General features: G+C 38.9%; 3 protein-coding genes across 4 annotated transcripts; 1 reads left to right on the plus strand and 2 right to left on the minus strand.

The window, feature by feature from the left end:
* Positions 1 to 1635: 1635 nt before the first annotated feature.
* On the plus strand, positions 1636 to 5753 carry LOC147164488 (methyltransferase-like protein 21E). The gene is made up of 5 exons (XM_086090959.1): positions 1636 to 1711; positions 3111 to 3229; positions 3308 to 3453; positions 3705 to 3822; positions 4969 to 5753. Exons 2-5 carry the CDS (start codon positions 3133 to 3135, stop codon positions 5364 to 5366), a joined length of 759 nt encoding a protein of 252 aa, XP_085947085.1. The 5' UTR covers positions 1636 to 1711; positions 3111 to 3132; the 3' UTR covers positions 5367 to 5753.
* Positions 5754 to 6782: 1029 nt separating this feature from the next.
* LOC147164489 (rhodopsin kinase GRK1-like) lies at positions 6783 to 11779 on the minus strand. The gene is made up of 7 exons (XM_086090956.1): positions 10870 to 11779; positions 10011 to 10138; positions 9167 to 9324; positions 9018 to 9101; positions 8676 to 8800; positions 8398 to 8599; positions 6783 to 7426 (listed from the first exon to the last, which is right to left on the minus strand). Exons 1-7 carry the CDS (start codon positions 11566 to 11568, stop codon positions 7137 to 7139), a joined length of 1686 nt encoding a protein of 561 aa, XP_085947082.1. The 5' UTR covers positions 11569 to 11779; the 3' UTR covers positions 6783 to 7136.
* Positions 11780 to 13569: 1790 nt separating this feature from the next.
* Positions 13570 to 22878, minus strand: LOC147164490 (transcription factor Dp-1-like). 2 transcript variants are annotated; one of them, XM_086092011.1, is made up of 13 exons: positions 22750 to 22878; positions 21900 to 21976; positions 19627 to 19710; positions 19462 to 19528; positions 18517 to 18638; positions 17881 to 18002; positions 17633 to 17798; positions 17380 to 17526; positions 17242 to 17310; positions 15843 to 15994; positions 15563 to 15729; positions 15414 to 15489; positions 13570 to 14740 (listed from the first exon to the last, which is right to left on the minus strand). In XM_086092011.1, exons 3-13 carry the CDS (start codon positions 19636 to 19638, stop codon positions 14602 to 14604), a joined length of 1239 nt encoding a protein of 412 aa, XP_085948137.1. In that variant the 5' UTR covers positions 19639 to 19710; positions 21900 to 21976; positions 22750 to 22878; the 3' UTR covers positions 13570 to 14601. The 2 variants fall into 2 exon arrangements, with proteins under 2 accessions (XP_085948137.1, XP_085948136.1); XM_086092010.1 differs by lacking the exon at positions 21900 to 21976 and having other exon boundaries at positions 22750 to 22870.
* Positions 22879 to 24624: the final 1746 nt, after the last annotated feature.

The following is a 24624-nucleotide window of genomic DNA, read 5'->3' on the forward strand; positions in this document are numbered from 1 at the left end:
AGTCAGCCGGGTATAGACTCCAGCACAGCCATGACCGGAGTGAGGATAATCCAGATGGATGGATGTGTCAAGCACCAAAAGTTTGCCCGCCCCTGCCCAGTCTACACCATGATTCCATTGCGATGAATTTTATGCAGGATTTATGACAAACATATTTATAGAAACGTGTGTTGTTGGTTTATCACAAATAAGCAATTAAAACAGCTGGTTTTTGTGTGTGTGTGGCAGTAAATCAGTCTTCATGCGGCAGCGGACAATTGAAATAGAGCTGCCTGTAATCCTCCAGAGGAGGAGAGCTGCTAATGCTCTGACTGCTTATTACACATGCCATTTCCATGACTGGGACCGAGTGAAACTCACCGATGATGATGATGATGATGATGAGGATGATGATGATAATGCTTGCCATCTGTCATATCCAGACATTTGATGTTGTTAGATGACATGTGTGGATCTGACATAACAACCTCACAGATTGTGTGTTTTGCTTTACAGGCCACGAGTGGATGAACTAAAGCTTTTATAGTCCCAAGGCTAATCTGTGGGCTTCAATGGAATGTCTTCCTGGTGAACATGACGCCGCTGCCAGCGCCATTCACAGGCAGCTCGCACCTGCACAAACTAATATTTCTGTCAGCAAGATATGTAATGGTTGTACTTATAGTTAACATAGGGTACATTTTATTTTTAATTGCAAACGCATATATTTTTCTGATAGTCAATGAAAGAAATGATAGTGTGAATTTAGCATATTTATACTCAACTCTTGAGTAAACTAGTAGGCTACTTTATACATAAATTCCCCCCCCAAAAAATGACAGATCATTTTAAATAAAGATTTACTCTATATATCACAAAATATAATTTTCCTTAAAATTGCATGAAATAAATAGCAATTTTCTGTACTTCTTATTTCTAATGTCCAGTTCCTGATCATAAAACAGGCACAAGAGGGAGCCATCGCGAGTACTGATACCTCAAAAAATGGCCTACTACTGGCCCTAAACCGATACCTGGTATCAGTACTCGCCCATCTTTGGTAATATAGTATAGAGTAACCATTTTTGCAGGGCAAAGCTACAGTAAATGCACCGTACTGGATATATAAAGTATACTGTGACAGAATATATTTATATAACTGTAAATTATTGTCAATTTGTCAATTAACAATAATTATAATAACGATAATAATATAATGCATCAGATTTATATAGCACAATTTTTGTACAATATGGAACAATCATGTTCTCTTACTTTGCCATATGGTGCCTCAAGATATTTGGTTATTCTCAAAAAAAAGGTTAATATTATTTGATGAAGATGCAAATGATATTTTGTCATTGTTAACACAGTGGGAAAAATATAATAATGGAGATGATGATGAGGAGGAGGATGATTATGATCATTCATCATTATAGTACATTATATAAATAAATCAATTAAAATTATATGTTAAAAAGAAATACATGAAATACTACTACTAATACAAATATTAATGTTAAAATATAGTTGTGGCGGTGATGATGATGAGGATAATGAGGATCAATGACGATGTTGATGAATGATGATGAAGCATCCTCGCTCCCTGGCGGAGGTAAGGGGCGTGTCCCACGATTTTGTCTCAGCCCATAAACACGAGAACAAGGGCGAGAGGCTCAGTCAGAGCCAAAAAAAAACAGGAGGAATATTCTGCTCAACTGCTTCAATAAAGGTATGTTTAATTTAACATATTATGCACACAAGGAGTACTTGTAATGCATCGTGTGGCTAATTGTGACAAGTGAGATGATGTTTTATATGTGCTATTAATTGCTTTGCAAAGACTAAGTAACTGTAGTCAGTGATCACACTGCAAATAAATAGTCATTGACATGGATGTAGGGGGCTTAAAGCAGCTGTGTTTGTGGGGGGTCCAGTGGCGACTACAGAGACTATCACACTGAATCCAGTTCATTCCAAACCGTCGAGGCTTTTTGTGGGCTTAAAATGAATGCATAAATCGTCAATGCAATGTTTGTCTCTGGGATTCAGCAAAAGGGAGGATGAACAGTGTCGGGTTTATATACTGTATATATATATATATATATATATATATATATATATATATATATATATATATATATATATATATATATATATATATATATATATATATATACAGTACATACATGCATACATACATAATAAGCTTAAAGTTATGAGGATAAAATCATGTTACTTAAAAAAATCTAAATATAAAAGATCAGTTGTAACAGCAAAATAATGATTAAAAAATGTTATGAAAATGATTTATGTAAATCCTAAACTTACAAGAATAGTCATAGATAAAAGTCAGAAAATCCCAGGATGTCTTTTTTTCACCCTAAAATAATTGTAAATTTAGGAGAAAAGTTGTGATAATATGAAAAGAGACAATTTAATTGCTTACTACTTTATTGACTAAAGTCAGAATACTGCAGGGGGAAGAAAATCAATTAGTTTCAAGAATCAAGTCTTACAAAAAAAAGTTGCTGTTACAAGATTACATTTGAGATGATTAAAAAAGAAATATGCAAAATTACAAGAAAAAGGGAAGAATATTGTGTAAATAATATAAATAAATGCTTAGATTTAAATATTCCTAAGAAAGTTTTTAAAAAATGAAATAAAGAAAACAAGAATTGAAGGGTTACAAGAATGAAGTCACAATATTATCCTCCAAAATACTGTAGCTTCTTGTAAGGTCACATGAATAAAGACTTCTTTTTTTTTATTCAATATTCTGAAAAAAGTAAATTCAAGAATTAAGTCACATTATCATTTATATTTATTTTTTTCAAAGTATATTGAGAATACAGTGGGGGGGGGGGGTTGTTATAGAATAAAGTCCGATTTTTTTCCTTTTTTTTTAAGTTGAGGCTAAAGTCAAGTCAGACTACTGCATTAAAAAATTACTCAAACAAGCTGTTAATATTTCAAAGCATATTATGTGTTGTCAAATGTCTATGTTAAAGTTGTCAAATTACAAAAACACATTCTAAATATTGGGGGGAAAAAAGGCTTGTGAAGTTACAAGTTTTGCACAGCATCGAACTGTAATCAACACAAGTGATGGAAATGCGCCTTTGCAGTTTTCAAGTGGAGGAAAAGGAAATGGAGGAAAGCCCGATGGTCCTTCGAAAGCAACCTGAGAAGGAGGACGTGGGAGGTGATGACGTCCACAAAGGAAGGATGAGAAGCACCATTGATGGTACGCACATCCAGTATGCATTTTCGATCTCGTGTCAGCTATCATGTTGACTTTGGACTCTCGTTGGGTTGTCGTCAGACTGGAACGCGACAGCGGTGGACAAGCGGCGTGTCTGGGAATCCAGCATTCATGATGCGCTGCAAATGGAGTCCTTCCATTTCGCGGGTCATCGCATCAGCATTCGGGAGTCCACGGATAGCTTCGGCGCACTCGTCTGGCCTGGGGTGAGTTCAAAATACTCATATTTTAAATCCGCTTTCCTCATTGAGATGAATGGAAACGCATTAAGCAATCCCTTCCAGACACCCTAAAAACAACAAATGTGTAATAATAATAATAATAAGAAGAAGAAGAAGAAGAAAATATAATTTTGTATGTGGAATTGTGGGTATGTTGAAATTCATTATTGAATTGAATGAGCTGAGCATTTTGAATTTCAAATGAGAATGATTTGTGTTTTGCTTTTCATGTCTAGGCCGTAGCTTTGTGTCACTACCTGGAGAACAACCAGCAGCAGGTCAACCTGATGGACAAAACGGTACTGGAGATTGGAGCAGGCACTGGTTTACTGTCAGTAGTGGCCAGCTTGCTTGGTACGATCCGTATTGCCATTTCATATAGAATATGAATCCATTTCATGACACAGGCATGACGTATTGTTTATTGTTAAATGAACCTGCGCTCATAATCCCGTGGCTCTTTATAATCCCTTATTGCTTTTGAGTATATTTGGCACCCGTCGTTCGTCACAGCTCCAAGTGGATGCTTCAGTAAAGTTCATGAGACTCGGTAATATTATGAAGAATGTATGTATAACTTATGAAAATAAAGTTGCAATGTTATGAAATAAATCACAACCTTACAAAAAAATGAAAACAAGGTTATGGACAAAAATCGTAATCTGCCCCCCTCTCCCAAAGTATGAACCCCCCCACATGGCTCAAACCCTTCTAAACAATTGTTACACTTAATAAATTTAACTTTTAGCATGCAAAGTGTAGAATAAATATAGAGCCGCTGATGAACCTTAACCAGAAACAAGGTTATAGACGTCACAAATTGGTCACAAAAGAAAATCCGCAATAGAGTGAATCCGCAATAACTAAACCACGAAGTAGCGAGGGAACATTGTATTACATATACAGTACTGTATCTCCAACTGTTTGCAGATCTTAGAAAAATGCAACGCACAACCTGGGCTGCTATGTCAAACGTTTGTAGGAGACCAGAGATTTTTTATTTGTTTAAATCGCACAATAAACAAATAAAATGTTATTTTGCCAGGCCTGATGTGTATGCAAAGTTTCATGAGTTTTCGTGCACGTTAAGACTCTCAAAAACAGTGTCCTGGCTAACAGCGCGTTGCCATGGCAACAGTGTTTTATGAAAACTCACAAACTTCGTATTCATTCCTCCTACCCCGAAAGAAGTTACCATAAGTTATGTTTATGATATTGTAAAACATAATATTTCACAAAAATGTTGCAAAGTTAAAATAATAAAAACCTAATGTTTCAGAAAATAGACAAATTTAAAAACTATCATGTGATGATGATATTTTGCATTATCAATCTTATCACAATATGGTGATGACGCCTATGATAAAAAAAAAAGAGGATACACTATTATCTAGAAAATGAAGTATATTTTCTTTTTTTTTTAAAAACAAAAAAATTCTATATTTACAAGTATAACATTACAATATGTAACTACCACATTTTTCTTCTTCTCTGACGAAGGCGCTTGCGTGACAGCTACAGATCTTCCCGCCATTTTACCAAATCTGTCTTTCAACCTGATGCGGAACACCGAGGGTCGTTCCCGACACACGCCGCAAGTGACGGCCCTCACCTGGGGTCACCACCTCCAACGAGACTTCCCTCGTTTGTCCCACCGCTACGATTACGTGCTAGCGGCAGACGTGGTTTACCACCACGGAGGCCTGGACCGGCTGCTGGACACAATGTGCCACTTCTGTCCGCCAGGGGGACGCACCGCGCTACTGTGGGCCAACAAAGGTCGCTTCCAGTCGGACGTGAGGTTCACCGAGCGCTTCCTCAGCACTTTCCACGCAACCCTGCTCGCAGAGTTCCCGCAGCAGGAAGTGAGGATTTACAGGGCCACGGCCAAGGAGTGACGATCGGAAAGGACATTCCGATACTCATAGTGCTTTTGATAAAGTAAAACAGGGGTTTTACAAACAATGTGGTATTTATGTTTTCCAATTATTGTGAGAAATTAACATGATTTATGTCTTCACATAAATGAACGCCTTTAATTATTAATAACTAGAGCTGTCACTAATGAATCTTTTTAGAAGTGATCAATAGTGATGGGAAAATGAAGCTTCATGATGCACTTTTGTGTCAAACCATTTTGGTGATTGACTTAAACTATTTTTCCCTAGCCCTTATGTTAATAACATAAGTAAAGATAATTTGAGCAAATTTGTTATTTTAGACGTGTGTATCAAACTGGTAGCCCTTCGCACGAATCAGCAGCCAAGAATTAACTCTGAGCTTCAAAAAGGTTGGCAACACAGCGCACCCCCCACCCCTACCCTCACACACAGCCCCCCCCCCATTAAAAAAATCTACATATACTTGTTTTTTATACTTAGTCATAATATTCTAAAAAAATTTAACATTACAAGAGAAACTTTTAATTGGGGGGGGGGGTCGCAATGTTACAAGACAAAATTCAGATGGATAAATACATTTTTTAAGTTACAAAATTTCAAAAAATTAAGTCAGAATTCTACAACAAATAAAGGTACATTGTGACAAAAATAAGCTTGCAATATTACTTCAAAAGGGATTTAATATTATATGGATACAACCATTAACAAAAATAAATTACTTAAATGAAGGGAATCGCGTCAGAATTACCCCCACCCCCCCTACCCCACTCAAAAAAAAAGGGAAGAAAACTTAATTCCGTTACAATAGTTAAGATGTGATATTAAAAGAAACGTGTGGTTGCATGATTAGAAAAAAAAAGCCGCACAAAAACTCAAGTTGGACTATTATGGTGCTGTACAGTAATTTCACAAGAGTCGTTCCAATATTATGGAGACAAAAAAAAGTTGTTAAGCTACTAAAATAAAGTCTGATTATTATGAAACAAGTTGTTACAGGAATGAAGTTGGATTGCCAGGAAAAAAAACTCAAAAGTTACAAAAATAACACGTAATATTACGAAAAATCGTAAAAAAAAAAACATTACATATCATATTTACAACAAAGTTGTAAAGTGGTTGCAAGAAAAAATAATATTATTTAACCTCCCCAAAAATAAATAAATAAATAAATAAATTGCAAGAATAAAGTTAGAATATAATATAAAATGTAGGGCTATTATGAAAAGTATTTCTGATCTACAAAAAAAAAGTTGTAATTTGAAGCACAAAAAAAGATAAAGATTATGCAAATAAAATTCTATATATTCCCCCAAAAATTTAAATTAAAATATCCAGGAATAAATACTTGAAGTATGTCCTCATAAAACAAGTGCTAATGATTTCATTTCACATTACAAAAGAAATAAAAACAAGTTCCACACTCTAATCCCCAGTTTTATTTAACACAATTCAATAAATGCTACATATGTTGTTGTTGTTTTAAACCTGCCCAGAACATTTTTCCTACATGGAAATTTTCCTTATTGTGCCCAAAAACAGACATTATTAATCATACAGTATTTTTCCATCTGGTCCTTCATTTTTGGATTATCCATCACCAGCATGTCATTGAGCAGAATACAGCAATTACTAAGAAACAAAAAGATGACTTTGACCTGACAGGATATCACAAGGACTGATATTCCCGGTTGGCGATCTGCCTCACTGTTGCTCCCACAAAAGAAAAGTAGTCCTGAGCATTTCAGTCCTCACTGCCTGAGTGAGCCACTAGGACACGCAGCAGGTGGACGACTTGGGCTGCTCCAGTATGGACTCTCTGCGCAGGTCGTTGGGGACCCCACCCTCGGGGCCCCATACGTTGAGCTCGCCGTAAACGCCCATCTCTATCATTTCTTCCTGCCAGGGGATCGGGATGTTGCCCGAGGAGAATTCGTCGAAAAAGCTCCTGTCCGGGTCCTCCAGCGCGACGCCCTTGACCGAGGAGAAGGCGCCCACGTCGTCCAGGCTTTTGGCGTACACCACCCTGGCGTCGGGAATGAACGGAGGGGGCACGATGCCTGCGGAGGGGATTTGATTGACTTCATTTACTTGTTTCCTAGTCGGTAAAATTCCTCAATTCAACTCAACAAGGTTAATCAAAAAAAAATTTGTTGTAAAAAAAAAAAACTTTTTAATTATAACAACCAGATTATATAAATCAGAAATGTTGTAATTTATCAATTTTAATGTTAAAAATAATAATAATCGCACACGTATATATATATATATATATATATATATATATATATGTGTGTGTGTGCAATTTTTTTTTGTTTATGCCATTAACATCCCACAAAATATATTTTTACAACTTCAATTTTATTCATAATTAAGAAATAAATTTTACACTAATAATAATAATAGTATAATGAGAATATGGCTTAATTATAAAATATGAATAAATTAACACTGCAGAGTTAAAATATTTAAAATAGATATATAAATATATAGACTTAAATATGAATATAATGTGATTTGTTTGTCATGAAATAAACACAAATTATACCTTGTTTTAATCATAATATATTTTTGGAATCATAACAAACATCCTACCACCCTGTCACTTTTTTTCCAGACCGATACTAGCATGAGTAGTCAACTCTCACTGATACTGATAATAGGTATCAATACCACTAATACCGCTGATAAAAACAAAACTATGAAAGATACATTTTAAAGACCTATACATCCCAGTTCTACCCCAAAAAAATTTGCGAGAAATTAATAGAAATTTTCTCTATTCTTCTGAATTTCTAATTTGTAGTTTCTGTTCATAAAATAGCCACAAGAGGGCGGCCGGTACCGATACCTTAAAATAAGGCCAGGTATTGGCCCAATACTGATACCTGGTATCGTTACTTGCTAATTCCTATTCAATATCAATATAGTAGATTATAGGTAGTCGCTAAGGTAAACAAAATATTTGATTCAGCTTTCACAATGTGAGTGTACAAAGTCGGGGGAAATGACATATTGGACGGGAGTGTACCTGCGTTCAGCTTCCTCCAGTTGATGTCACTAAAAAAGGGGTGCGCTCTGATTTCGTCACAGCAACCGTTTTTAAAACCCATCCTCTTATCGACTTCTTTAGCCAGCAGCCCGTTGCACAGAGACTTGGCATTCTCGCTAAAGTTGTCCGTGTAGCTCACCTCCCGGGTCAGCATTCGCTCTTTCATCTCCTCGCGCTCAAGCTGAACAAAAGTCAAACAAATGACAAAGTCAAACGCGGTTTGATTGGATTTGAAAAAAACAAAACAGCGAGCAAACCTTCTCTCCTCTATTCCTGAAGGGGTTCTTGGCGGCGAGGAACTCGAACAAGGTCACACCGAGGGTGAAATAGTCGACGGATGTGTCGTACTTTTCTCCTTTCAGCATCTCTGGAGCCATGTAGCCTGCAAGACACAAAAGGGGGACACAATGTCAAACATGGCCTAAGATTGGGGTGACTGCAATTTTGGAATCATCATGCTATTTTTTGTTTTAAAAGGATCTAACTTAACAGAATGTTTATTTCAAATTGCTCATCAGTGATGATGCATTTACTAGAGTGGAGGCCTGTAAAAAAAAAAAAGATGTAAATGTATTTGAAGATGACATTTCAAGAGTTACCTGGTGTCCCGGCATAGCCTTTGGTCATCGTTTTGCCTTCTTTCAACTCCACAGCGAGCCCAAGATCAGATATACGAACATTCCCTACCAACAGATACACCGATCATTAATATGAGGCATTTACTGTTGTGCTTATTCTTGAGCGTTACCGTCATTGTCGAGGAGCACATTCTCAGGTTTGAGATCTCTGTAGATGATTCTCTTCTGGTGCAGATGCTCCATGCCTTGAATGATCTGAGCTATATAAAAGCAGGCTCTCGTTTCGTTGAAACCCGGATTGTTCTCATCCACCAGATAGATGTGGTACCTTCAAGGAAGAGACACAGCGGGTAACCATTAGAGATCCATATCTTAAACTGAGTTGCGTAATGTAAACGGCCTGTTCTGGTTGTTTTAGAACGGGTGCCTTTTTGCATGACAATGAGAGGCTAAACGTCTTCTGAGACAACCAGAGCAGTCCAGTTTCGATCGAGTCAAAGTCCTGAGAATGAAATGACATGGATGAATGAGAATCTCTAATGTAAACGGATTTATACAGTAGTCATCCTGTCGAAAAACAAACGGGACAACTTTTATACTGTTCTATGTGGCGTAATTTGTTATGAAGCTCAAGATTTGATGCAATCTTGGCAGGAAATCTGTCTGCTTTAAGCATGTTGAGACTTTTTGTCACATCAATTATCAGAACAATTCGGTAGCTTTAAATGAAATTGGTTGATGAAGTTTTTAGAAAAAAAATGAAACTAGGTTAAAATTCTGCAGTTTTTCTTGTATGTAACCTAGTATTACAGCATTACGAGAGTAGAGTATTCTCTCTCTCTCTCTCTCTCTCTCTTCCTATTTGATCACGTGACCAGGTGTGGAAATGGAAATGGTGTGGAAATTTCACGTGTGGAAATGTTGGCTCGAACACCCAAATACAGTAACAGGCTTTTACACAAAGTTGATACCAGGCCCATTGCATTATTTGAGCTTTTCAGAATACGAAATTACTTTAGATCGCCGCCATTCATGATGGTCATGACCAGACACAGCTCGTCCTTTGTCTGGAAGGCATAAGCCAGTGACACAATGAAGCGACTGTGGACCTTCTCCAGAATCCTCTTCTCCACCATCGCCCCCTAGGGGAGGAAGAAGGAGAAAAGCCGGTTGAAAATACAATTCACCGATGTGGAGCGTGAAGCACTTTGTCATCATTGGCTTCAGACAAGTCAAGGGCAAGATATAACTGTGCCAAGCAGTTCCATTCAGAGGAGCTTTTCAATAAAGCCCCCCACTAATCACTCAATCCCTGTCTTAGGGTTTAATACCGCGCCTATGGTAGGGACAAATATGATTAGCACAAGCAACAGAAGCTAAAACATTTGGAGCAGAGAAATAAGTTACGATCTGCAGAATGAATATATGACTGACGTGCAGTAGCCTCAAAACAAAAGGGCTATACAATTATTAAATGGATAAAGGTCTATTATGGAGTCTTATGTAGGCTACATGATATTCAAAACTATAAGACACACAAGGACAGCAATGTTGCTATTTTGCATCACTCACTGAAGATGTGAATAATGATTGTAAGTCTTTACGGGCCTGTGAATGAAAGCTGACCAGTCCCGGGTGTTGATTCACCCGAAGTCAAGTGGGCGAGGTTCCAGCTCCCTAAACAGGATGAACGGTAGGCTATAGCAAATAGGGGGGTACGGTAACCCTAACCCAGTACGCTTATTACCATACGTTATTTTTGCCCGTGCCAGTGAGAATAGCAAACATGGCATCTGTAAAGCTGACATTTTCCAAAGACGACAACCATAAAGCGAAAGAATTAGAATAATCTTCGAAAATAGATAGAACGTACCTCATAGCCTTTCCGTTTCTTCAGTCTCTTTTTGTTCAGTTTTTTACAGGCATAAAGTTTCCCCGTGGCTTTCATCTGACATGCCGACACCTCGCCAAAGCCGCCTTTGCCAAGCACGCGGAAGTCCAGGAACCAGTCTGCGTCCATGGGCTGCATCTCCAGCCACTTCCACTGGAGGAACCTCTTCAGGTACATGCTCTCCAGGTAGAACACGCAGGGCGCCTCTCGTAAGTAGTCCAGAGTCGTGGCCAAAGCTGCCGCAAACAAGTCGTCACCTGCAGCCTCCCGGCCCTCTTTCACCTTGGCTATGATGTTCTCAGAGAGGAACGGGCAGAAATATTTGGCTGAGGCGTCCATGTAGCGCTGGACGATCTTGGAGGCCTTCTTTGCTCGATCCGAATCCTCTGCCAGGTCATACTCCTCAATATCCCGCCACAGGCGACAAGCACCGTGGTACTCTTGGTTGGTTTCCAGGAATTCCCTAAAGAGGCGTTTTCCGATGGGCTGTTCCACGCAGATGCTGTCAAAAGCCAAATCCAGCGTGTCCTTCAGGTCTTCACACACGGTGATGTGAGGCAGCTTGAGGCGGGAGTGGTACTTCTTGTCTCGAGCCGCCGCTGGGTTCGAGCCATCGATGCTGCCACGGGCATTGATGTAAGCGGAATTCGCCACCACAGTGGTCAGCCCCCCGATATCCATGCTTGACTTTTAGGCCACGCAAAAGGGGTACATGGCAAGGCGGAAGGAGACCAGGGAGAGGAATGGTGCCGGTATCTGAACCAGCGCTCTGGGCAGACCCGACAACTGTGCGCACACACGCGCACACACCTGAGTCAACACCTTTCAGTAATCCCCTAACACCCCGATGCCCCAGACAATGAGTGCGAGCACATACTAGAACAGAACAACACTGGCTGCAGGGGACGCTTTCACAACGAGGTTTTAGACAGCCTTAAATTGAGTCCGTCCTAATTGTGATCTTACATAAGGTCAGGACTACTGAAAAAGATCCTGTTAACTAATAGAGTAAAATTTAAAGTCATCTTAAATTTGGGGGCAGCATTTGATTGGCCTCAGAGAACGTGGCATTCGGACTAGAGGTTCCAAGTTATAAGATTCAAATTGCCCAAAAAAAATACAGCAAGCTTCTGCATTGTTAGATGGACAAACATACACGAGAAGAACAGTGACAAACATTTCAAATGTAAAGTTTCAGGGCTGGTGGTAAAAATACCATGAACCTGTGGTTTGTCCGTCGAATTTTACATCACACTGTCTATGGATTGTATTAGTTTTGTTGTACTCTTGCATTAAGAGATAACTCAATGAAAACTGGTCACATGTTAGGTGTTTAGCTAAAAAGGCATTTAAAGATATATACCGCATGTATAGTTAGTCAAAAATTATGCATCAGCCATTGAGCAAATGTTGCAGAGTTGATTTATTTATAAAGCACCATATTATGAATAATTTGTGTATGATATCCATTATCCAGGGTTATTAATGTATTCGAATTTTCATTTTAGTTAGTTTTGATTTTGTTTTGTTTTTTAAACTTAGTTTTAATTAGTTATCTGGGTGGGTCTGTTAGTTTTTATTAGTTATTTAGTTTCAGTATTATTTTTTTTAAGGGGTATTATTACTAAAAAAAACACCAAAAGTAATGCATTTCTTACCTAATGTTGCCTTTCGGCTGAGTTAAATGGAAAAAGCAGGCAAGCCGAGCCATTGCCGCCAAAAGTCAAGCATGAAAAATTGTCACCGACGTCATCTGGAGGTGCTTTTCTATTGGCTGCAGCTCGATGACGTCACTGCTGCGTGCCATACTTTCAAACGTCCTTATTCCGGTTAATATCAAAATAAATCTACTTAAAATGACATTTGAAATCATCCCCAAAGGCTCATGCATTAAATTACCAAAGACTAAAATTAAGGACATTTTTGCTATAATTAGTTTTAGTTTTGTAAACTTAAAATGTAGTTTTAGGGTTTTTTTTTAAACATTTTCGTTTTAATTTCATTAACGATTTTTTGGGTAATTTAAATTTTTTCGTTAGTAGTTAAGTAAAATAACCTTGATGTTATCACACTAATAACTTTATTCAAACTATAAATTAAAATTTGTATAAATTTTTCCTCCCATCTTTTATTATAAATGTCTGTTGCATCTAATAATCATGAATTCATGACCAGAAAAAAAAACACAAGTCTAAAGCAAACATTAAACTGAAATACTGGACCATCTTGGTTAGTATATTAAAAATTTAGGCCATAAAAAAACTGAAACCAGGGACTTAGCTATATAGCCCCCTAACAAATTACTATTGTCAATTTACTCCGGCAAGACCAAGATGAGAGCCTTATGGCACTCCACAAGTTTGATCTCGGGATCGACACAACGGTACTCTACGTGACTGACAAGAGCAAATTAGAAATCAATCATTTATGGATTGTCAAAATCTCTCTGAATGTTCTGAACTCGATGGTACATGTTCTGTGTATAGATCAGAATGATGGTGATGTTTTTCTTTAGACAGTAAACTATAGTGAACAAACCATGTCTGCCGTATAAAGGTTGTCGCTAAAACAACAGTAAATCCCACACAATTGATTCACAAGACAATTCTTACTTGGATTATAACAGCCATCCCTAACTGACACCAGTTTTGTTTTTGCAAATTACTCAGACCATTTTCCAGAAACTTTTAAAACTATATTTAATTTGAAAACTTATATTAGAATACAGAAAAAAAGGTATTTGGAAGAAGTCAGTACAGGTGTTGCTCAGTTTTGAAAGGGAGATCTTTGATGGGAGTATACAAAGACCTATACAACCACACAGTTACATGGATAATGTCAGATGGTCTAGTATCAATATCACTGGCCTCTAAAGGATACTATAAGCTACAATCATCAACAGACTTCATAACATGTCATTAACAAAGCTTATTTACCTATCAAGAACCTGGGTTATGAAAACATTACTTTGCTGGTGCCATTAACTTTGTAAACACTACCAAGGTGTTAAACAGGGCGCTCATGAGAATGAACTGACATACAAAAACAAAACAAAAAAAACTAGCAAATAAGGTAAATTAAGCAGCTGCCTACAAAAACAAAAGGAAGCCAGCTCAATTGAGTGGGAAATGGAAGAAACATTAACCTCTTGCCCAGAACAAAACAAAAACAACATGTATAATGGAGCCCCATCATAGGATGCCAACTTTATCGGGAAAACATGGCGACCTGTTTGAGCGAATACTTTGACCATCGTTCAACATTAAAGATTGTGTTGCCATAGGGAACAGTGGCATAACGATACAAACAATTTTTTTTCTCATTCTCCAACAGCATTAGTTTTTTTTATGGTTTTGTTTCTTATTGGATGGCTTAGAGAAAAATGAGCTAAACACACAAAGACTTCATTCAGCTTTTAAGTCAGGCCACACGCTGCAGTTCCAGGGACAAAACTCTCCTCCAGAACGGCAGTGCATGTGCAAGTGATTCAACAGGCAAGGGGGCACCTCACGCACGGTTCCCCTTGTTCTTTCAATACTCATCTACAGCCCTGAGAAAGCCAGACAGAAAAAAAAAAGGCATGGGAGAGCATGGGGAAAGGGTGTAAGAGGTGGAGGGTGTGTGTGTGTGTGTGTGTGGGGGGGGGGTGTTCTATGTTCTCATGATGGCGCTTTTGAGAGACTGTGCTTATTGGAGTGGCAAGGTGAACACAGGTTAGTCATCGTCATCATTCTCGTCGTAGTCATCCTCATCATCGTCGTCTCCCATGTAAGACACCGGGGTCTCCACGCGGGAGCCGCTGTAGTGAGAGTCGTTAGAGCTGGATGCCATGGTGCCATCAGGGCAGCCATCGCTAGAACAATGGACAAAAAGATGTTTGTGTTTAGACAATTTGTAAAAATAAAAATTATGCCCTCGGGCACCCGAATGGACCACTATCACTTTTATGGTTGATGGCCAATGAAAGGCATGTCTCTTTAGATTTTTGTGTGTTTTTGGAAAAAAAAAAAAAAAAAAAAGATTGTCAGTTTTTTAGCTTTCTTATGAATATATTTTGTTTATTTTTCTAAACTTGCACAATAAAATGAATTAAAAACATTGGCGTTTCTGCAATCACATTGCATTATCCTCTAGCAGCCACTATTCATAAGCACGGTCTTGCATATCCTTCGTTTACCAAGCCATGACACCCTAAAAACCTTCCCCCCAAAAAAATTAGTTTTTGTTTTTTCAGGCTCACTGACTGCTCGCATCAACAATCGGAGGGCACGGGATTGACTCCTTCCAAAAAGTTATTAAATTTACTGCATAGTGTAATAGTCCAAAGTGCTTTGCAAACAATGATGGTCAATTTAAGACATTATTAAAGTTTATTCAAGGAAATGTATGGGCAAAACACATTTGTACTATCAGTGACATCCATGGCTAATTAAAACTACCTCCAACAATTCGAATAGTTGGAAGGGAATTTTAAAAGACAAACTGCAAGGGGGAAAAGCTCAAAATAAAACTGAAATGCCACTCACCTGGATGTGTAACGGGCTCCGTTAGCTGAGGAGCCCCCAGTGATGTAGACGTTACTGATGGGGCCCTTTGCCATCTCTGGTGAAGGAGAGACATCATCATGTGAAACCGTGACTCTTGATGTGAAATAGAAGCAAGGTGTGGCACTGACCGATCACATAGGGCTCCAGCGCTTTGGGCACCAGACTGCGTGCGACTTTCAAATCCTCCGGCGAACACTTGCCCACCTCCAAACCGCAAGCCATGCCCATACGTTTCAGTACCTCGATGTCATCGTGGATCTCAAACATGCTGTCAAAGTTGAACAAGTACTCAAACCTGCCAATCAAGAACAGAAAATATCTTCAGCAAATGTTATTTAAGGCACATGTACAGATACATTTGTCCAAACTGAAAGTGCTGTCGTCGTGTGTGGTCACTAAATGGCGTACTTGTCATTGGAGATGCTGCAATCGATGACGGTTTTCTTGCTGGTGTTGACGATGATGAAGGGAAGGTGGATGATGGAGTTGGGCGGTGGAGGTCTGTTTGCCTGCTGCTCACTCTGCTTGTTTCTCTGAACCAGGTTCTTGAAGGCTATTTGCTGCAACACAACAGTTTGCCTTGAACAAGTGAACATGGATCACTGTAGTAACACTACAGCATTTTTTTTTTTTGAGGGAACATCTAGGCTAGGTAAAACATGATTGGCTGATTGTAGAGTTGAGTAAATGAGCCATCCCTGAATTTAATTGCCTCTACTGATTTTTTTTCTCCGCGCGAGTAGAGACCAGTAGGCATGGAGGAAGAGGTTGACGGTAGAAGCAAGACCAAAAAGACACAACCGAGATGCATTTTGCTCTGATAAATATGCACTCCTAAACAAATTAAAATTTTAAAAATGGTCTCATTGGGTACTAATTAGGCCAAAGGACAACATGAGTGGCCCACAGGTCTGTTCTAAAAAGAGCTCACTAGTGATGGAACATTGTGATTTACTAAGAATTAAAACAGAAGAATGTTAACACTTACTTATTTAAACTTAACATGGTAAACGTTTCTTCTGTACCAAATACTGTATTATATCATATTTTGCTTAAAAACAAAATACAGTAGATTGTTCAATGTGTATAGATGTGCTGACTTCAACCAAATATTTCAAAAAAGGTCATTTTAGAGCTGTAATTATAATACCGTGATACAACAATATTTTTTCTCAGAGTTATCATATCTATCGAATCTAATATCAGCCCACGGCACGGCTAGTTCATTATTAGTCTGTGTAACACACTCATTTTTATATATACCGTAAAGCTACTACTTTTTATCCCCAGCTTTAACCCTTGCATCTTGAACAATGATGCATCTCACATTTATCTGTTACAGCTGCAACTATTGTGAAAGTGCCATATAAATAATGAAATGAAATGAATATTCTTAGTTTGTATTTAACTCACCAAAACAGTGTTTTTCAAATGAGCTCCATATTATAGCGTTAACTGTTGGTGTTCAAATCGAATCAACACACTTCGAAATCTTGGGTTCGGCATCTAGCTAGGGTTTGGGTCACAGGAGAAGCAGTTTAAGAAAGGAAGCCGGCCACTTTGTCCAGTTTTTCCTGGCGGATGAAGGAGGTGTTCCCAAGCTAGCTAGTTTTTCCAGCATGGCCTGGGTCTTCCCCATGACACCTCACCAGGGAGGCAACCGTGAGGTAGCCTAAGCAAATGCTTGAGCCATAATGTAAGTGTAGCCAGTTAGTGTTAAGTGATTTCAAAACAAAATACGGATGATCCCTAAAATTTGGCAGTTGTGTTACAGCTATGTGGAAACATGGCTCTCAGCCACCCCTACCTGTAGTATGAGCTCCTGAAGCTGCGCCTGTTTCTGTTTGATCCTCTCAAGCCGCCTCTGTCGCTCCACCTGCCATCAACAAAAATAACTTACAAAAGAGACACCACAGAAGTGACATGCGGTGAGTTCTAACAGTACCTCAAGGTTTTGGCACTCTTGCGCTGAGTTAGTGGGCAGGCCGATCCACTTGATCTCTTTCTTCTCTTTGGAGATGATGTTCATGGCCATGAGGACGTTAAGGGCATCGTACACACGCCGCCGGATGTTCTTCTGGTCATATACATGCTAAACGGAAAAAAACATTTCAAACATCAGCAAGATAAAGAGTACCTTGTAGTTCCCAGTTTGAGTTGTGTGTAGGTTTGCATCATTCTGGAGCTGCGGCTCTTACCGAGTCGTTGGGTGACATGAGGTTGTCGCCCGAACTGAATTCTGCAACCAGCTCATCTGCCACCTCGTTGTACGTGGTAACCCCCTTCTTCTGCACCTTTTCACACACTTTCATGGAGAAATGCCTCAAGCCCTTCCCATTTTTCTCGCCTTTCTTGCCACGCTTCCTGCGAACATCGGTGTGCTCATCGGCTCATGCTGTGGTTTGCAAAAGTAAAAGAACTCCTCGCCAATCTTTTGAGGACTTACCCTGACGACCAAGGAGAGGCATCAGAAGGCTGAGTCTGAGTGAGAAACTGGGAATTGGGTGTGTGTGGGCTGTTAACCAGTATAGTATTGGATACAGTTGGCCTCTGAGGTGTTCCAATCACCTGGAAAAGAAAAGGGGGCAATAATATACTTCTCAACATTTAACATTTACTTTAAGAAGTTATTTTGTGTACTTGCATGACAATTAACACAACTAAGCAGTATTTGGAAGATTGAGGTGATGTGTCACTCAAATACCAATAACAGGGTTGACAACTTTCACATGTGCTGAAACTGAGGCATTGTGAAAGTAGGCACCCGATCCCGTACTAAGGTGATATCTAAGCTGATTTTCATGATGTATACATTCTATGTATATAATGGGATGATGGATGTAATCCTGCTGACTATAGAGGTTGATAAGCTTAGGATCAACTCCCAGCTACTCTCCCGCCAGGTCACATTCACAATGATAATGGAGGGGGCTTACACAACAGCAAGACATGGCAAAGAAGGAGATCTGTGCATTATTAGCCACTGATTATTAGCCTGCATGGCATACTGTATACGTCTATTATTAATGGGGAGCATACATGGTGATATCGATGACAATACTTTGTGGCAATGAGGACTTACCATGTGTGGCAAATGTTGCATGTGTGCAGCAATATTCACATTGGACGGCCCAAGCGTTTTGGGCAGGAGCTGCTTAGCCATGGGGGCGGTGGCAGGCTGGACAGCAATCAAAGACAGGACACCTAACAAGACACGTGAGAGTACGTGCAATCAGTCCGTACTGTTGTTCAAGTGCTGATAGAAGACACAAATATAGTGGCACTTATAACATTGAACAATCTTTTTGGGGGGTAAAAAGTCATTTAAAAATTCACTCAATGACACAGGAGAATAATCTTTGAGGAACACGTTAATAGGGTATTTACTGACTTGATCGCAGTGGAGGGAAAATGATTCAATTTACTAGCCTGATTACCGGAATATGTGTGCCCCACTTTATGGACTTAACACAGGCCACTTTTCGGTGTACATTATGTTCTACTTTTATTACCGGTACTTAATTATGTGCAGTGTCAAATATGCATAGATCTTTCACGAAAGCATGCGTAACAGTGGCTGGAATCCAAAGTGCTGTAAAGCAGAATATATCAAAAGTAAACAAATAACATGGCTGACAACCTCAAGAAGCATGTTTAGCATTAGAGCAACAGGCACCATACCAGTTGTCACGTCAAACAAGTAGTTGTAAATTCAAGTATCGAGTATAATCAATAAATACAGGTTGCATCTTTTAGTTGATGTTTTAGATTCACATCATCACTGTTGTGTTACATCAGAGTGACGTTGAGGTACATACAGCTACCCAGATTTTGTGACTCAGAACTTTGAGTAGTAATTTTCCTAGTTTAAAGTCAGTAATTCAAATTTCTCAGTTTGTTTTTTACTTTTTAGGCAACTTTTGAAATGTATTCAAGACTTCAGCTTTAAAGGTTCCACTGTACTTGATTTTTGTGCGTGTACATTTTTTTAAGTGTTGCAAAAATTATTTTCAAAAACAGCTTCTACCTTTGCTGGGGCTCAGATTTTGATCAATGAAAACCTTCAACTCTCCGTTTGTTTCCATTAGACCAGCCTGCAAATGACAGAAATGTCAAATAATATCCCCTCATAATCCAATCATACAAAGTAGGTCATGTCTTCATGTCATGACATGGGTGTGTAGTCACTTACATCTTTAGCCATGATCCCAAAGGACCGGGGGAAGCTGAGCCTCAGTTGGAAAGGGATTTCTTCTTCTGTTTCACTATTCAGACCCTTAAGAGATAGACAGACGGCTAGATTATAGATAGCAAGCACAACTTTAATGTTCTATGTGAAAATGAATAGTTAAACATTAACATGAACGAAGATCGTGTGAAATTGCAGCATTTACCTGCCTTTGTCTTTTACACAGAACCCAGCCACTAACACATAAATGTCCTATTTTCTCAGGTAGTATTAGCGGCGCAACATAAGAACAGAACACCAGAGTTCTGCAATGCCTGGACAATAATGTTAAAGGGATTCATGACTCATTTTGCCATTTTCAGCAGTAAGAAGATAGTATTTTGTCTATAACTAATGTGATATGTTCATTATTTTCATGTACAAATAATACCTTTAAAAAACACATTTTGCCACTTGCTATCGGAATGAAAATGACATCGCGTGTGCTCAGGTAACGACCATTCATGGCTCAGTTTGGACGTTTAGGTGTAGAATTTAGCAAAAAACAATGTAGGCATGCATGATTTGCTTTAACGGGCCTCATAAAATGATGTGGCGGGCTGGGTCCGGCCCCCTTGCCTTTAGGTTCACACCTGTGTTGTAGCGTCTGGGCTCAATCAAGTTAAATTTGGTCAAATCTGTTTAATTCTAGGCAGCTACTAAACTTAACGTACAGTACTTAGAATAAATACTTTTTCGAGTTAGCAACATATTAGTACCATGCTGCCTTGAATAGTGACTCGACTTACGAGTTTGTTGAGATATACTTTTTTTTTTTACTTGAATGAGATACAAGTTGCGTGTTAAAAGTAACTACAATCTATCTATCTATCCATCTAGTCAAGTGTCATTTGTTTACACTGACACGGTTCCCCAGATCACCTGCCCCTGCAAAAAAATTCTAGAGTACAGGGATGAACGATTTTAGGAAAAAATTGAATTGCGATTTTTCTGACAAATATTGTGATTTCAATTCGATATTGCTATTTTCTTCAAACCAAGCTTCAGTACAATATTCACAATGTGCTGTAACATTTGCAAACCATCAAAATATAAAAAGTTATTACTCTAATAATTCAAGGACACTAAACAGTTTGTGTGAGGGAGGCAGTCTGTTTCCAAAGTTTATAAAATGGTTTAAGTTAAGGCAAGAGCTACTGTACTACTTGCTGTCGTCTATAAATTTTGTGTAAAAGTCAATGTAAAAAATATTTTTTAACAAAAAAAACGTTTTACATTTTGTACTAATGTACATGTTCTTTGCAAATAAATGTATGTATGATGCTCCAGACTTAACTGTTTCAAACAGAGACTGAGGGTTTAGCGATACAGTCTAAAATTCATATCATGGTATTAATTGAATCTTTTTATCTTCCCTGTATTGGGGAGTGTAAAAGTGTGAAAATCATAAGAGGAGTATTTCTAATTGGATCCCCCAACAAAGCTAAACATGTTTTAATAGTCCATGTAATTTGAGCACTATTATTGTGTAGATCTCAGAGCCCAGTGGTAGAAAAGGGTGCAAATACAAGCAAACTAGTTCAGCTCAATTACAAAAAGTTTTTTTGCCACTGGGACAAAAACTCAATAAAATAAACATAGGTACGGTGTGTTGTGTGTTTTTTTAACAATGAAACTTAATGCAACTATAAAAAGGGGCAAGTCATTTCTCCAAAGAAATGGTGTGCCTGATAGTCAAAGAGCTTAAATCATTAAACCCAGACCCAATAATAATTGACCCTCAACAACTTTTGGATCCGAACCACATGTTTGGATCTCCGTTGAAAAGAATGAACCCAGTGTGGCGGCATAGGAAAAGAGGTTATGAACTTTTTCGTGGTTATGAGCGCACAAGGCCTACACAAGGAAGAGAGAAGGCGAACTTCTGCTACAGGTATTCAGAAAACACAAGAACTTCACGTACACCAACTAACACGGGCCAAAAAAAATGGCACCCCGACAATTGTATAGAACGACTATGCACACTAGGCCCGTATCCCCCATCGGTGCACTCTTTTGTTGAGGTGCGGCTAGCTAACTGATCCCGCTAACCAACCGTGGCTGGATAGAGCCCCGCTGCTAGCTAACGAGCTAAACACACGCTTTGAAAGCGATTCTGGGCGATGTTAGTCCGGTCCCCCCCCCACCTCGCCACGAAAGTCGAGAAGTCGGTGAGCCGTTTGGGCCAGCGTTCGGATGAACGGGGGGATAAAGCGGGCGAGATTGTGTGCACTTACGAGAGTACAAGAGCTGCTGCTTCGGCGGCTACCGTTGTTGTTGGCATTTGAGAGCGGAGGAAGAGGAGGTCTAAATCCTTAGCAAACAGGAAACATTGCGAGCAAAGTCAAACTATACTTTGGGAGCATGCTGTCGGGAGAATGATTTCATGTTTATATATTTGGTTTGTTGTTTTTGTATTCGCGTGTACGACAGGAAGAAACAAAACATACTATGTGTAACACGAAATTAGTCAAGACTTTCAATAGGTCGATGCGGGGTTGATCATACTCGCCATATGCACACCTGTCAACGCCAAATGGTGGCCCGATGATTCTACAACTTCAGAATAATGTATTTATAATAGTCTTGCGCGTTTTAAATGTAAACATCAATACAGCTTCATTGCTAATTTAACATTTAGTTTTGCTAGTCCGCATTCTACACTACTACTTTGTTTTAACGACTTTCAGGAAGCCACTGTTGTGTTGCACTCATTCGTCGTTAAATAGTCACGCATTCGAAACTCTTAAGATCACAACTCGGGCACTTTTTAAGGGTGGGTTGCTTGTAGAAAGTAGTCTTAAGTACTTAGTGAAAACTACCCACACTGGTGGCTTGGCGATGACTGTTTGTTAGCAAGTTGCTAACTCGCGGTCACCAATGAAGAGCCACCGGCGCTTTGTTAGCCGACAGGGCTAGAACTAGCACCCAGTCGTAGCTAAGCACAGCTGACATCGACAAGACCACCGGAGTTAGCTTTTTAAACTCGGTTGGCGGTCTTCGCCCAGTTGTTTTATAACGTCCACAGAGTCTCCGAACCGTGTCACAAAAAAACAATGTCAGAAAGGCGTTAAAACACGTCCTTACCGGTGCACTCCACAAGTTAGCAAGTGTTGTTAGCTTCTTCTTATGCACTCTCGGCTAGCCTTGCTACTGCAGCGCGACTCACAATCTGATCTTGGCGGTGTCTGGCTTCAGTTGCCTCTGATTGGACGCTTTCCGTGGGACGAAAGCAGAGCAGACAAACTAGCCCCGCCTACTATCTAGAACGACGTCCTGATTGGATGGTGTACGTCAGATATGGAGGACACTGCCACCGGTTGCAAAGGAGGTAGTATAGCAGCGTTGTACGTTCCATTGAAGGCTAGATAATATATTTTTGGGTTACCATGTTTTAGTTGAATAATCCTTTTTTTCTGAAATATATATATGTACTTGGTCCGAATTTTGTCTACAGCCATTCTTTGTGGAGTTTTTCTCCGGGTACTTGGGCCTCCGCCCACATTTCAAAAACATTTTAAATTCGTTGAATATTAGAAATTGTCCATAGGTGTGAATGATTGTTTATTTACTGTATATTTGGCCCTGTAACTGACAAAACTTTCAGGGTATATCCCCAATCCAATGAGGCTAAAAGGTACAGAAAAAAGGTTGTTGTTGTTTTTTACAGCTATTGTGAATAATAAACAATTTGAATTTGCATCAAGAAAAAAGGAAGCGGTAAAGCAGTATTGAACAGGTACCAAAGGAAGGAAAGCAGAAACACTTTTAATAAAAGGAAGGAAATAAAAAAGCGCAGAAAAGATAGTAGAGACAGAAGAAGGTCAGGAAGGAAAGTAAAGGGTACATCTTGGTGCATAACGGTTGAATGGAGGGATGGGACAAGGATAGGAAGGAAAGAAGAAAAATCAGGTCTGAGGTGAAAGGAAGGATGTAAGGAAGGAAGCCAGAAAAGAAAGTTTAAGTGACGGAAGGTTGGCTGCATGAATAAAAAGGTGTGACGGAAAAGGCAGGATGGAAAGAAGGAACGAGAGAAGACAGGAACAAAGGTAGAAGAGTAGGTTTTCCGGAAGCAAGCATCAAAGAATTACGAGCAAAGATTTTTGTCACGACCTTGATTGACTTTTTATTTGAAACTGTTCGACGTGCATAAGTACTGCTGTATTGTCATGTAAAGGTGTTTTTAAGGTCCCTTTATTATAAAAAAAAAAAAAAAGATGAGGGAACGCTGACACCGGCAGATAGTCTATCAGCAACATTTTTGTGTTTGCCGTCTACACTTGTTGCGGAGTGCATTCATGCAGATAAAAAGTTGAACCTCCTAGCAGCACAGCTTGCTTAACAGGGAGGAAGAGCTGTGTCTCATATTTGACTTACTGCAGGACTATGTAAGATGAGCCTTCGTTATTAAATGTTAAAAATGTTTGTTATTAGTATGAGAGGCACTGTACTTTTTTTCATTTCCTAATTTAAATGAAGTACTCACAATACCTCTTAATATTTATGTGTTTGTTATCACTATTTACACACGATCAGTCCAGGGTGTGGTCTGTCAGCTGGACTAAGCTTCAACCCACCCGTGAGCCAGAACAGCGGAGTAGAAAATGATGGATGGAACAAATATATTCTTCTTTTTGTAATTCTCATTATTATTAGTGTGCATTATTTTAAATAGTTTTATTATAAGTAAAAGTAGTGTTTGGAAATATATTGAACACAACATGGACAGGATGATGATGATGATTAGGGATATTCAATACCACTTTTTTTTCTCAGACAAATACCAGTACGAGTTGTCACTCTTTGAGTAATTACTAATAACAATACCAGGTTCTAGTACTTTCAAATTTAATTTAATTTAACACGATAAAAATTGCGAACAGACCTTTCTTTCTGGTGCAGATGATGGTTCACCTACTTGCCAAAGCATCGCAGAATAGCACCAACTACTGCTGAGAACTT

The sequence above is a fragment of the Leptonotus elevatus genome, chromosome 12, assembly GCF_054856555.1.
Source record: "Leptonotus elevatus isolate MCC_2025b chromosome 12, RoL_Lele_1.0, whole genome shotgun sequence".
Lineage (NCBI taxonomy): Eukaryota > Metazoa > Chordata > Actinopteri > Syngnathiformes > Syngnathidae > Leptonotus > Leptonotus elevatus.